The 14,776-nt window shown below is 32.7% G+C and overlaps 1 protein-coding gene across 4 annotated transcripts in view; it reads left to right on the top strand.

Annotated features, from left to right (window-relative positions):
- LOC148623555 (protein Smaug homolog 1-like) overlaps positions 1-8,134 on the top strand; it is a 40,042-nt gene extending 31,908 nt beyond the window's left edge. Inside the window, exons 12-13 of one of the 4 annotated variants that reach the window (XM_088565439.1) lie at positions 2,079-2,168; positions 4,404-8,134. In XM_088565439.1, coding sequence (XP_088421565.1) covers positions 2,079-2,168; positions 4,404-4,420 — 107 coding nt within the window. In that variant the 3' untranslated portion in view covers positions 4,421-8,134. Of the gene's footprint in view, positions 1-2,078; positions 2,169-4,176 lie in introns of all 4 variants that reach the window. The other 3 variants (XM_088565440.1, XM_088565437.1, XM_088565438.1) reach the window with 3 other exon arrangements.
- Positions 8,135-14,776: the final 6,642 nt, after the last annotated feature.

Genomic DNA, 14,776 nt, shown 5'->3' with positions numbered 1-14,776 from the left:
ATTATTACCTCACTGCGCCAGCTATTGCCATCACTTGGTGTCGTCGTCCTCATTAACAATTTTTCAAAACTCTTCTTTTCTGACACTACTAGACCAATTGGAACCAAACTTGGTATGAATGTTCCTTTTGGTATCCTGCCTAGAACTGACATGGAGATTTTTGATCCATCAAACAGTAGTTTTTCGCATATATCTCCAAAAGCGTTAGGTTTAGCCAAATTCTGACATGGTAAAAGTGTTTTGCATGATGAGATCTATCTGTGGTCAAATTTTCATTTTAATTTGTTCAGCCATGTTGGAGTTACTTCCCTTTTTCAACGTTTTATTTGCTATTTTTATTGTTATTTCTTTCAAAATTCTTCTCTGACAGTACTTGACCAATTGAAACTAAACTTGGTAAGAATGTTTTTTAGGGTATCCTGCATAGAGCTGATGTGGAGATTTTTGATCCGTCGAAAAACATGACCGCCTTTTCTTAAAATAGAACATAAGTGTCAGACAGTAGTTTTTCACATATATCTCCAAAACTATTAAGTTTAGCCAATTTCTGACATCAGGTAAAAGTGTTCAGCATGATGAGGTCTATCTGCATTTAAATTTTCATTTTAGTTGGTTTAGCCATGTTGCCCTTTTTCAACGATTTTTTTCTATTTTTAATGTTATTTCTTTCAAAAATCTCCTCTGACATTACTTGACCAATTGGAACCAAACTTTGTATGGTGTTCCTTGGGGTATCCTGCATAGAACTGATTTGGGATTTTTGATTTGTCGAAAAACATAATACTGCCATTACTAAAAATAGAACATAGGGGTCAGACAGCAGATTTTCACATATAACTCCAAACAGCACCACATCAGTTCTATGCAAGATACCCCAAGAAACATTAAATACAAAGTTCCGTTCCAAGTAGTGTCCGTAGCAAAAAAACGTCGAAAAAGGGCAATGACTCCAACATGGCTTAACAGATTAGAACAAAAATTTAACCACAAATAGATCTCATCAAAATTTGGCTAAACCTAACAGTGTTGGAGATACATGTGAAAGACTACTGTCTGACCATTATGTTCTAATTTTAGTAATGGCAGCAGTATGTTATTTGACAAATCAAAAATTCCAAATTAGTTCTATGCAGGATACCCCAAGTAACATGTTCTATTTTAGTAGCGGCGGCCATGTTTTTCGGCGAATCAAAAATCCCAACATCAGTTCTATGCAGGATTTCCCAAGAAACATTAGTACCAAATTTGGCTTCAATTGGTCAAGTAGTGTCAGAGAAGAAGATTTTTGAAAGAAATAACATTAACTCCAACATGGCTTAACGGATTAAAGCCAAAATTTGACCAGAGATAGATCTCATCATGCTGAACACTTTTACCCCAGTCAGAATTTAGCTAAAACGGTTTGGAGTTATATGTGAAAATCTGCTGTCTGACACCTATGTTTTATTTTTAGTAACGGTGGCCATGTTATTTGACAAATCAAAAATCCCCATATCAGTTCTATGCAGGATACCCCAAGGAACATTATTACCAAGTTTGGTTGTAATCAGTCAAATAGTTTTAGAGGAGAAGAGTTTTGTACAATTGTTAAGGACGGACAACGACAACGGACGCCAAGTGATGGCAAAAGCTCACATGGCCTTTGGCCAGGTGAGCTAAAATCGGAGAAAAATTATTAAATTTGTTTTTATAATTTCCTTGATAGTTGGAAGTATGAACGAAATGAAAGCAGTTTTTTTCTGATTGCATGTAAATGAATATCATATCAGTAGAATTTCAAGATAATCGTATATTTACGGTATCAACGGAAAAAATCTACTTGATAGTCAAAGCATTTCAATGAAGTGCAAAACAAAACTGCACATCCTCGTAGTGGCCAACGCATTTATGCATTGCTATTGGCAGAAAACAATCATGTCTAACCATCGCAGTTCAGCGTGATCATATACGCACTTCGGCGCGACCATCATATCTCCGTGTCCCATCACAGTTCTAAGTCTTACATATTAAATCATAGCTCTTTCATAATTATGATTTCCTACAATAATCAGTCAAATATTAATTGTTTTTCTTTACAGACTTTGAGCAGCCCTGTGACAATGCTGAAAATTATGCTCAGCTAGACTCATTGTGTCTCAGTGTAACTGAACATGCCCTTGGCAGTCTAGGTAAAAATTAAAAAACAAAAAAAATGGTTTTCTTTTTTGGAGAAGTTCTGCTCTGTAAGTAGCAGTAAGAGTTCGAGATCTGCAACAGGTTACCATATTCTTCTGTGTATTCCGAGCACTCCCCTCTTGGCAAGGGAGATCGGCAAAAAAAGTTAGTTTCTGTGTAAAACACGCACAGGGAAGCGAGGAAAAAGCACCAGCAGAAGACTACATTGATATGAAAGGATTCTGGTAAATTCCCCGAAATGCGTATCTTTTCATCATTAATTTTTTAAATAAGGTATTTTATATGTTTCCCTGCGTTTGCAAGCCATTTATTAATTAAAATAGTTTATAAATAGCAATGTATTGGATCTGAGTCGGCTGAAATGTTTTTATCTCCTGTTCAAATACAAATCGGGTAATTCACTAAAACAATGGCATTAAGTCCAACCGTTTATAAAAAGATGTTTTAATTTGCCAAGTTGTGTATTGATATGTGACATCTGGAAACAGTTTATCAAGCGGATTAAAGGTTTAGCTATAATTGTTTCACCTTGTAAATTGATCTTTTGTTATTTGATAATTAAATGACAATGGGCCCGAGGACAGGTTGGCACTCCCGGTATTGTGTATTTAACGCTCCACCGCACACAGGTGAAGAAGTTATAATTAGACAACTTGATTTAAGAGAACAATAAGAAGCTAGTCACGGTTTTTCGTACAAACGATGACATGCAAGGAAACGGCATTGATGGATAAAACAACTATTAAATAGCAGTAAAACTTTATTTGTTTATTTCACATAAAACTGTTCTCAAAAATACAATGGCTTGATTTTGTCTTTAGTTGACAACTTTGGTTCTGATTCCCGAAAATTACGGACCTGAAAATTATGTCTCTAGAAAAAGAAATCTAGAAACTCATCGTTTTGGTGTATACCGCGCATCCCTCTTCTGGAGCAAACAAAAAGTCGAAAAAAGTGCAAGGTATACATGGAAGAATACGGTTTATTGAAGTAAAACAAATGCACATCTGAATAAAATATTTAATTGATCAATGTATGTGAAGTAAGATCAAGACCAGACAAATAATTTATAAGTTAACTCATCAACCTTTACAGTGTTCTAGGATATTTTTTATTTTCCATTTCCATTGGAAAACTTCAAATGAAAATTAACTTTGCCATGATTAAAGTCCCCTAAAGTTTCCAACTCACAAATCCTTTCAGAAATTCAAGTCAACTACATGTCAAAAGGAAAGTGAAACATACTAAACAACTTTCCTGCATCAAAACTGCATTTTCTCTGGATGAGGGAAATGTGGAATCCTAGAACACTGCATCTATTGAAAGGTTGTTTGATGATAAATACAGTCAAACTTCACTTGCTCAAACTCTGATGGCTTGAATTCCCTGGATTTCTCTAATACTTTTTAAAGTACCAACATCTACTAAGGCCAAAAAAACAAAATATATGTGTGTTTACTGTCACATGCTGAAAAAAATAGGGTTGGTAGGTCAGGTTTTTTTAATAAGTGTCATATAGAGAAACAGAAGACACTGTAATGATGCACATGCTTGTCTATCGGCTAGCTTTTTTAAATTGCTGACAGTGCTGGCACTGGAGGCTACCATTGTTTAATATGATAAATACCGGTATCAGTGACAGAAAGGCTGGGAATTTCCAGAATTTCAGAATATTTCCGATAAAAAAGTTGCGGCAATAAAATGAGGGTCAGTCAGGTGACCGTAAATACGCATATTTTGTTTTTGTTTTGGCCTAATATGTAATTGATGTAATTGACTCAAGATTTCTTAAACTTCTATTTCTTGAATATTGGAATGAAGTTGTTGGTCCCCACAGTAATTAATCATAGAAAATAAACACTTGCTAATCTTCAAGCTTCAGTTTCATGAACTACAAGTAACTCAAAGACAATGTAATAGCCTCTTAGAGAAAGAGCTACCAAAGTTTGACTACATACCAAATGTGTGCTGGAAAAAAAATTCAAAATATTTTATTTTTAGAAAAACAAAACAAATGGGAGACAAGATTGTCAAGGGGTGAATGGGATCGATAAAGAGACTGGGAGACAAGATTGTCAAGGGATGAATGGGATTGATAAAGAGGCTGGGAAACGAGATTGTCAAGGGGTGGAATTGGATCAATATAGAGCCTGGGAGACCAGATTGTCAAGGGAGGCTACTGTTTTCACTTAATTGAACCTTCTATATTTAACATTTATTTTTTGCAGATCTAAATGACCGATGAACAAATAACAGTTTAACCACAGGGTAAACAAAAGAGTGCTCAATAAAGGTGCATATAGTACCAAGTCATTACTGTTTAACAGGTAGTTAAACTGATTTGGATGGTATTAATGACCAGATTTTGCCAAAACCTTAGCGTCCTATTTTGTATGGTTGTATTTTGTATATTGTATATACATTTTTGTTGATCTCATGTGCCTTTAAATCAGTCTGTTAAAAAATCAAAATATGCAGTGTTGACTAACCATGTATTTTTACACACCATGTTGTTTTGCTTGGTTGGTGCATATCGTAACTCAGTAATGTGCTTAATGTATTGCTCATTAATTATATTGATTTAGAATTGTAATTTGTTCATAAAACCAGTCAAACCATGTTGTGCCATTGTGAAATAGTTGACATTTTTGTGCCATTGAAGCCTTTTCCATATCAGTGATCAAAATGTTCTGTGAAAGTTGCCTTATGATATTATTATATTTTGTGTTGTATTTTAAACTGAAGTCAATTATCTTCTTACATCAAGGCAAAAAATAAATTTCTTTGTAATTAAATTTAAATGAAATTTGTTTGTTTTTAAATAACGTATTATGTCAATATACTATTATGCATTTAATTGGAATCCATTTAAAATATGATCTGATGATAATTGTGCATTTCATTCTTTTCTCTTACTATCATATCAATGGTCTTATTGCTGCAAAAGAGTCCACCAGTATTATTTTGGAACTTGTTTAACATCAATTCAGCCACTTTCTGCGAATTAACATGAGTATCAGTCATTTCCCGAGAAGAGTACTTCAGAAATAGCTTGGTATCTGGACAAAATGTCAGGAATAGCTTTTAACATTTCATAAAAGTAAAGACTACTAAAACCTCATTGGGTACAGTATGAAATTAAAATTCATTGATCCAAAACCACCCCAAAAATTATTGAAAGTTTTGGTTAGTCTGTGTCAGTATGACAAAAGGCACAAATAAATAGAAAGAAAACTAAAAAAACTGCTGGTTCAGTTTATCCTGGTCAAGGCAGCTTTATATGTGTGCCTTGATAGGCATTTCAATCAAACCTAGTGAATTAGATATCTGAATATTTGTACTGGAAATTAAATTACTAACATATTTGTATGATTGTAATGGGTACAACTATCTTGTTTTTGGTGTACTGCACTATACATATAGTGAACTGTTGAAACTTTTGCTGAATTGTTTGCCTTTGATAACAAATTTTGCAGTGTTTGTAATTCCTGTTTATCTTATCAGGAAAAAAACCCTATAGGTTTCAGAAGATTCCATCATTCTTTTTACACCCAATACAAAAGAGCTTTTTATATATGGAGTATACAGTCGAATTTCACTCGCTCAAACACTTGGGATTTCTCAAACACAATTCAAAGTACCAATATTTTCTCCTATATAATCAATATAAATAACCTTGGATTTCTCAACCTCGATTTCTAGAACACTTGAACTGACTAGTCGGTCGTTCGGTAATGAATCTTGGAGAACAAGCCTCACTAACTCGAACTTGTCAGCCATTTGTCAGCTTGGGTAATAAAAGGTGTGAAAAATTTAAACCCTTATACTAATCAATGTCATTTTAGATAATAACAGGTAATATTCAAGTCATCACTAATTAGGTAGTTTTGATCTTAACATAGTACTGAAGTTCGATAATGTTCTGAAGTCGGCATGATAAAAGCATCAAAGAAAATCAAATGAAAATAAATTATTGACCTACGTTTTTGGAAAGCAAACACAGCATTTTTAATGTCCACAAGTCAACATAATGTTTTGAAAGCAAATGAAAAATATCCATGAACTTAACTTCGTATGAAGTAGGTAATTTTCTAAAGATAGAGTTGAACTCAGACCGGCCATGAAAAAAAAATTCGGAAATATAAGAATTTCAATTTCTCAAACTCCCAATAACTCGAACACATTTTAATGGTCCCTTGAAGTTCGAGCTACTGAGGTTTGACCGAAGTTTTGTTTTGTTTTTTTTTTTTATTTTCGCTGCACTGCCAACAGTGAAAGCAGATCTAATAAACTCCATCTGTCAGTCCGTCATGCTTAGGGAGTATCTGCTTTGTGTAATCTGTAGCTCAGAAAGTATTGTATCATTATTATTACTATTCAAACTTTGCACATTTTTCATTATGCATATTGAAGATATGCACTTCATATCATGGAGAAATTTGACAAATGTATTTTTCTACATTTTTAGTAAGTTGAACTTAGCATATTATTGGTCACTTAATGTTGTGAATGCTACCTAGTACTTACTGTAATCAGAAAGTCAAAAATCATTCATCCAATAATATTCAAACAGTGTATATACATATTGAAGATATGCACCTCCTTTAATGAACAAATTTTACGTATATAATAAATACCTGTAGAACTATGCGATATAATTTTCAGCAGTAAATGCTATCATTGGTACATACTTGTGGTTATATGTAACACACTGTAGTTTTTTTTAAACTTGCTTAGTGTTTTATACATATTAAAGATATATGTGAGTGGTGACGCAGGTCCAGTCATGTTATGGTCTTGTTTTAAACAATCACATTTTTTTTCTTTTTCTGGTCAGCATTGAATTATTGTAGTTGTTATTTATTGACCAAATAAACTGAATAACATAATTAAATGTTTTCGTTTGTTTGGATTTTTTTAATTGATATTTGTTAATTTTCTTTCAACATTGGTACATGTATCTTATCTCAATCATTTTCTATCAAAAGAAAATATTTATGTATAATATTACTAAGTGAAATACAAGTCAATGAGATTATTAGGAAAGCAAGAATAATAAATTAACTGTCATCAAAACTGAGTCATTGATTAAGAAGTTGTTTTTTTTATTATTTATTTTTCCCCAATTTTTCAAGAAAAAAATTAAATGCAGGACTTCATTGTACAAATTAAACTTTAGTCCTGAAGAAGTAATTCTTGATGTTTTCCTGGAAATGAATTTTGTTTAATGTTTTGCTCAAGTTTTGAACCTTTTTTTTATTTTAAATACCCCAAAATGTATGGATGTATTGATAAGACATGTAATATCTTAGTTACTTTTTATACTGATTACTATAACAACTGCATGCTTTCTGATGAAATCATGTTCAACAGATTTAGAGTGTACACTTATTTATAATACCTTGTAGTACAAGTGTAATGAGATTTGTATTAATCATTTAATATATGAAACGAAAGTGACTGACTGGCTCTCATCAGTTATATAATTATAGTTATATCACAGAAAATGCTACAAAAGTTATTTATTGAGAAAAGCTTGTTGAAGGTTTTGTATGTAATTGATCAGTGATCTTGATAATGTCCAGCAACATTATTAGTGAACTGTGCTATTTAATAGTGAATTTATTCATAAACCTGTTAATTTCTATGTTCTGTTTTAATTTAGTGAATTTGAAGAACTAGGGAGTAAGAATTGCTATCATCATACTTCAGTACGTAGATATCAATCATTTGACTATACCTTCATGGCCAGTTTATTATGTTCCCTTGAGAAAATGGTTCTACTTCTGTTAAAGAATTGTAAGTTTTCTGTGTATTTTATAATTATCAGAAGGATTTATGCATTACATTCAAATGTAAAATTAGAAGTCGAACAAATGAGATATTGAGTGGTTTCATGTTAGTGTTTTTTTTTGTCTGTTAGTTTTGTTTTGTTCAATAAGACGCACATGAAAAAAAATTTGAAAATTAATTATTTTATAGCCATCTACAACAAAGTGTCGTGTAGGAATTGGATAGGATATTCTTTGTAGCTCACCTGGCCAAAGGCCATGTGAGCTATTGTCATCAGTTGGCGTCCATCGTCATTAACAATTTTCAAAAATCTTCTCCTCTGACACTTACAAATTGAAACCAAATTGGTATGAATGTTCCTTGGGGTATTGTGCATAGAACTGATGTGGGGATTTTTGATCTGTTGAAAAACATGGCCGCTGTTACTAAAAACAGAACATAGGGGTCAGACAGTACTTTTTTACATGTATCTCCAAAACCGTTAGGTTTAGCAAAATTCTGACACGGTGTAAAAGTGTTCAGCATGATGAGATCTATCTGTGGTCAAATTTTCATTTTAATCTGTTAAACCATGCCGTTACTAAAAATAGAACACAGTGGGCGGACAGTAGTTTTTCACAAGTGTCCAAAACAGTTAGGTTTAGCAAAATTATTTCTATAGCTGAAATGACCCTTATTATAAGGCCTTCAAAAGTCTTCAGGGATCAAAATTGTCAGATGACTCCTTGTAAGAGTTATTGCCCTTGAAAGATGAATTTTTACAGTTTTCAGCCAATATCTTGAAAACTATAATCGATAGAAACTTGCTATTGCTGAAATGATCCTTTTGATAGTCCTACCAAAGTCTTTTTTGAGTCAAAATTGTTGGACAACTCCTTGTTAAATTTATTACCCTTGAAAGACAAACTTTAACCAGGTGAGCGATTCAGGCTCTTGGGAGCCTCTTGTTTGTGATTGGTAGTTACATATTTAATAGGATTGCCACTGAGAACAATAAAAAAATATTCTTATAAAGAATAGCTTTAAGAAGATAACATAGAGTAGTAATTGAAAGATTTAAGAAATATTTTCTAAGTCATCAAGTAGATCATATGTAAAAATGTTTTTTTTCTTTACTTGTTATTTAGTTCTTTGTATGTTTCATCAGAACTAAATGTGGATATCCTTTGTACATATGGTAAGTGGATGGTATCTTGACTCGAGAAGGTATCTTGATTTGTATCGGTTTTTATTTTTATCTCTGGGAGATCCTAATATCAAATTTATAGGCTGAAATAGGGATTCAGTAAAATGAGCCCAGTTGCCGAAGTAGTGTAGACTTTCATAATATGAATACACATACAAAATAACCGCACACAAACATATTTATATAAAACACATTTATTTAATTTGGCCTGTGTAACATTGTTCTCTTCTGGTTTTATTTTTCTTATTTCAAAATCATCAATTACTAAATTTTGTTGAGTGTTAAGAAAATTATTCATTGGGCAGATATATTAAGAAATAAGTCACTGAGATTTAAGTGATTGGTTAGTTATATATAGATACCAATGATATCCACTTTTCTGATGATTTTGTTTGTTGAATCTCTTATTGTTAATCATGTTTAAGACAATTTGTTTGTTAGTTTTTTATATGTAGGATCATTATTAGCATCTTTTTTTTCTTTTTAACTTGGAACATTTTCTACGAAGTAGATTTTTTGGAGGGGTAGGGAAACATGACAATAATGATTCTATTATTTCAGTCCTTCAGTTTGTTTCTCATTAAATAGTAATATATATAACACTTGTATCTCTACAATATTGTCAGTTTTAGGCCTTGATCAGAGTGCCCATCATCACCACTCACGATTCAGTTAAGAAACTTGATTTAGTATATTGCAACTATGATATAAAAAGTTAATTAAATCCTGTGAATTAAGATTATATACCAAGTGTTATTCTATTTGTTCCTGTTTTTGTTTTTTTGTTTTATTTTAAATGTGTATGCACCTGTTGGCAATGAAATTGTTCATTAAATAGATCAACTTGTATTTTTTTTTTTTTTTTTTTTTTTGTCAGTCAATATCAGTATTTAGCAGACATGATTTTCTATCGCTTTATAGCAGAACTCTGCTTTTTCAAATCTGGATTTTATCATTACATTTAATTTTTTAACTTAATGTTTACTTCCAGTATCATCAATTTCCACCTTTTTTGTCGACTTAGTAAGATCATGTCTGATCTGTATTTTTTTCAATGAAAAAAAAAAAATCTTTTAGTGAAGTAGACTGACATCAATTTTTATGTGTACCCATTTGTGTGTATATTACCATTGCAGTGGTCATAAAAAAAGTAGTTGATTATGTAAAAAATTGACATTAAAATGTTACAGAATAGATTTCACTGTTAGAGTGTCCAAAGTTTGCAATGCAGTTAATTGTTTTGTTTTTTGTTTTTCTTTTGAAGCTTTAATGTGAGAATCTGACAATAATGAATAGATACTTGTGTTTTAAACATGTGTGTTATATCAGTTATAACTGATACAGATATCACTTAGATTTATACATGCAAAGCATTGTCTTAATTTGGTTTTTGAGGGAAATAAATAAAGAAAAGACTGGAGTATTTTTTTTTAACTAGAGTTGTGTTGTCTTGATTCTGTAGTTATTAGGCAGACAAGATAATAGCTAGGTCATTTCCAAAGGGTTCCTGGGAAGATGAGATTAAAGCAAGGACATTTCCAAAAAGGCATGGTCCTGAAGCCACTGGGAGAACAAGACAAAATCAAGGTTGTTTCCAAAAGGTTCTGTCCTAAAGCTACTGGGAAGTGGGCTATTGACATGTAAAAGGGCTTTGAGTTATCTCCCTAAACATTGATTTGTCATTCTAACATCAAGAGCAAAAACTGCAAAAAAAATTGCAGTTGTATAATAGTATCGTGCTTGTTGTTGACATTGCCTGTAGATATTTCATGTCCAGACAACAGCTTGAGAATAAGTGTTTAGATCTTTATGAAATTACACCAAAAAAAAAATTCAAAACATGTTCATGATGTCGGACAGCAATTTAATTATATGGCTTAAGCATGAGGACTTGTACCATGTCTCCCCTTTCCAGCTTTCTAGGTCATCTACTTCCTGTTTTTCATATACTTGCGTGCGGTCTTGGGAAATTTTCTCAGCACCCATAGGAAGGAATGATTAGTTTGGTGATACAGTGATTAGATGAGCCTTTAAGATATTTCTATATACAAATGACACCTTTTATAACATACTATTTAATTTATTCAAAATTATAGATAAATTTGGAATGGATCTCTTTGAAATTGTTCCACAAGTGCCATGACCCCAAAGGGAGGCTGGAATTGATTACAGAGTTTGTGCTTTTTGAGGAATAAGCGGCCATAAAGTAGCCACTGTGATTCTGATCTAATTCTTTTCCTGTGTCAAACATTTAATTGCACTCAAAATTCATAATTGTATCAAGCTTGAACTGCATTTCCATATTATTTGCCCCAACTGTTTAGGGTTGGACCTCTGCAGTTCATACAGCAGTAAAGCTGGGCCCTGCTCACCATCTTATTTCTGAATAGAAGATTTAAATGAATTAAAGATGAATTTTCAATTAAATTATTAATATTTATGATTCAATTTTAAATATTAATAATTCAATGATTAATATGTATTAATTTGGCAATTATAAATATTTATAATTCAGGCCAAAGTGGACAAAATTGCCTATTTATAAATATTCATCAATAATTACAAATATTTACAATTGAATTATAAATTTTTATAATTCATTCATTAATATTTATAATTCAATTATAAATATTTTAAAACTGAATTATAAATGAAATAAACATAATTATTCATAAATATTTATAAAATAGGCATTTTGACCACTTTGGCTACTAGAGGGCCTGAATTGCTCACCTAATAAGAATAATCTTTTTAGCTTTCTGAATAGGTCAACAGATATTATGAACATTTCTGCAATGGTGGGTCTCAAAATGCTGGTCAATTTTACCTGTCAGAATTTGTTTTAAGAGTCAATTCCAAAAATTGTCAATTTGACCCACTATGGTCTATTTTAGTAACATTGACCAAGGTTTTTGCCAAATAATAAGTCCCCACATATAGATTGTTAAGGATATTTAAGTTTGGTAACAATCCATCCAGTGGTTTGGGAGAAGATTTTCAAAGTTGGAATTACAAAAATTCTGGAAAAAAAATCATTTCAGGACCCACAACTCATTCATCCATCACTGGATCTTTTTGAAAAATTTAGCATTTTTCCAACTCATTATTTGAACAATTTCAACCTTTGCCAGATTCTAGCTAAAACCAACTGTCGAGTTATGTACAAAATTCTGCAATTTGAACCCTATGGTCTATTTTTAATAACGGCGGCCATGTTTTTCGCAAGATCAAAAATCCCCACGCATGGATTGTTTACATGTAAATATGTTCTACAAAACATTTATATTAAGTTTTGTTACAATCCATCCAGTTGTTTCAGAGTAGAACATTTTCTAAGTTGGAAATGCAAATTTACAGTAAAAAAAAAGAACAGCGTTCCAATGTCCCCCGCGAAAAAAGTGCAGAAAACTCTAAATTTTCTGAAATTTTCTAAGTCCAAGGGCCGTAACTTCCATAAAAATCAATCAACCGTAACCAAAGTCGAACTTAATCTGTAACTGCCCATACTAAGACTACATACAAAAGATAAAACCAATTGGTAAAAGCATTACCAAAAAAGTGCGGAAAATTGTAAATTCACTGAAATTTTCTAAGTCCAAGGGCCATACCTTCTGTAAAAATCTTTCAACCATAACTATAATCGAACTTGATCTGTAACTTCTTATAGTTAGACTACATACAAAATATAAAATCGATTGATAAAAGCATTACAAAAAATTGCGGAAAACTTAATTCACTGAAATTTTCTAAATCCAAGGGGCGTAACTTCCGTACGCAGACTTTTTGTATCGCGCTAGAACTCTAACGAATAGGCTTCTGGAACAGGGTTATGTTGCCACAAGATTGAAGTCATCACTACAGAAGTTTAATGGTCGTCATCATGAACTCGTGGGTCGTTATGGTGTATCCATCAGCACCATGAGAACTGATTTATTCAACGGGTCATAGTTTTCCTTTCCTCGTTTGTCTACCCCGGACTTGACTTTTTATGAGCAACTCGGCGGGTGTTTCTAGAAAAGCAGAGGACGCTTACCCTACCGGTGGACCTGGTTCATGCTCCTAGTTTTTAGTGGAGTCCGAGTTGCTCATTTACTTTTGTTACTTTGTATGTATGATTTTAGTTACCTTATGTTCTTTGTTGTGTATGTCTGTTTTCCATGTCTGGTCTTTGTCCTTGGATAACATTCTTTTGATTACCGCTATAACCTTGGTTCCCTTGATTACTTTTTTTATTCAACCGTAACCAAAGTCGAACTTAATATGTATCTTCTCATAGTAAGACTACATACAAAAGATGAAATCAAATGGTAAAAGCATTACAAAAAAGTGCGGAAAACTGTAAATTCACTGAAATTTTCTAAGTCCAAGGACCATAACTTCCGTAAAAATAATTCAACAATAACCTCTGTCGAACTTAATCTGTAACTCTTAATAATAACGCCACATACCAAAAACAATCTTATTTGGTAACAGCATAATAAAAAAATTGCAGAAAACGCGGACGGAAGGACGCCCAGCATTTCCATGTCCCCTTGCGATGCGTCGCGGGGAACAAAAATCAATTTGAGGACGTCTAACTCATTAATCGGTCAACGAAACTTTCTGAAAATTTCAGCATGGGTCCATCCCATCATGCTGAACAGTTTTATTCTCTGCCAGATTTTAGACAAACCTTACTCTGTTCATACTGGGGGAGGGGGGGCTGGGATTTTCAATGTTACTAAATTTTTTTTCTACTCTTCTTAAAAGTATTTTATTTTTCTTCAATAGCAAAGGAATAATAACTTTTTTTTAGGAATATGGAAGATTTTTTTTGCCAGTCAACTTTACGATAAACAATAAATAGAAAATATTATATACATATCAAAGGATTCAGTTCAATCAGATGGTTATTCTAGATTTGCATCCCCTCCCGCTCCTAAAAAAATGACAATCCTTTAAAAAAATAGGACGGGAATTTCAAAATCAGGATTTTTGTTCGTCAGTTTCTTGTATTTAGACTTTATATTGTACAAATATTTCAATTCTTGTTGACCAAAATAATGTTTCTTCCCTGAAACCGATGTGGCTATGGATTTAATACATGTCTTTACATCAAATAGCTAAAATTAGGATTGCAAACATTTGGTAAGGAGTAAAAAACAAAAAAATAAAATCCTGCCAACCACCCAATATAGTTGGTGAGGGTTGGATGAATTTTACTTGGCCCAAACAAGACAATACCTTGTCTGTAACAAAGAATTGGACAAGGAGCTGCTTCTTTTTTATAAACCATAACAAAGCACGAGAAAGTCTGTGACTCGTGCAATCCAGGAAGCTTCCCATGTGATAGCATGAGAAAGTCTGGGACTCGTGCAGGTGCAATCCGGGAAGTTTCTCCTGGCGGATTCCACTCCCGAGAGTGTTTGGTAATATTGCTATCTGTGCGTCTTAGTATGTGGCCTATCCATCTCCATTTACGCCTCTTGATGGTGTCAGTAATGGGTGTTTGGTCGGTATGTTCCCATAGCTCTAGTAATTTATCAGGCCATCTGATCTGTAGAATCTGTCTGAGGCATTTGTTCACGAAGACCTGTTGGTCATGTTTGGTTTTCTTCGTCTGTTTCTAAGTCTCCGATCCAT

This window comes from Perna viridis, chromosome 2, assembly GCF_037379345.1.
Source record: "Perna viridis isolate PV_CMFRI_1.1 ecotype Kerala chromosome 2, ASM3737934v1, whole genome shotgun sequence".
NCBI lineage: Eukaryota > Metazoa > Mollusca > Bivalvia > Mytilida > Mytilidae > Perna > Perna viridis.
The sequence above is the reverse complement of the archived record's forward strand: the minus strand, read 5'-3'. Positions and strand labels throughout refer to the sequence as shown.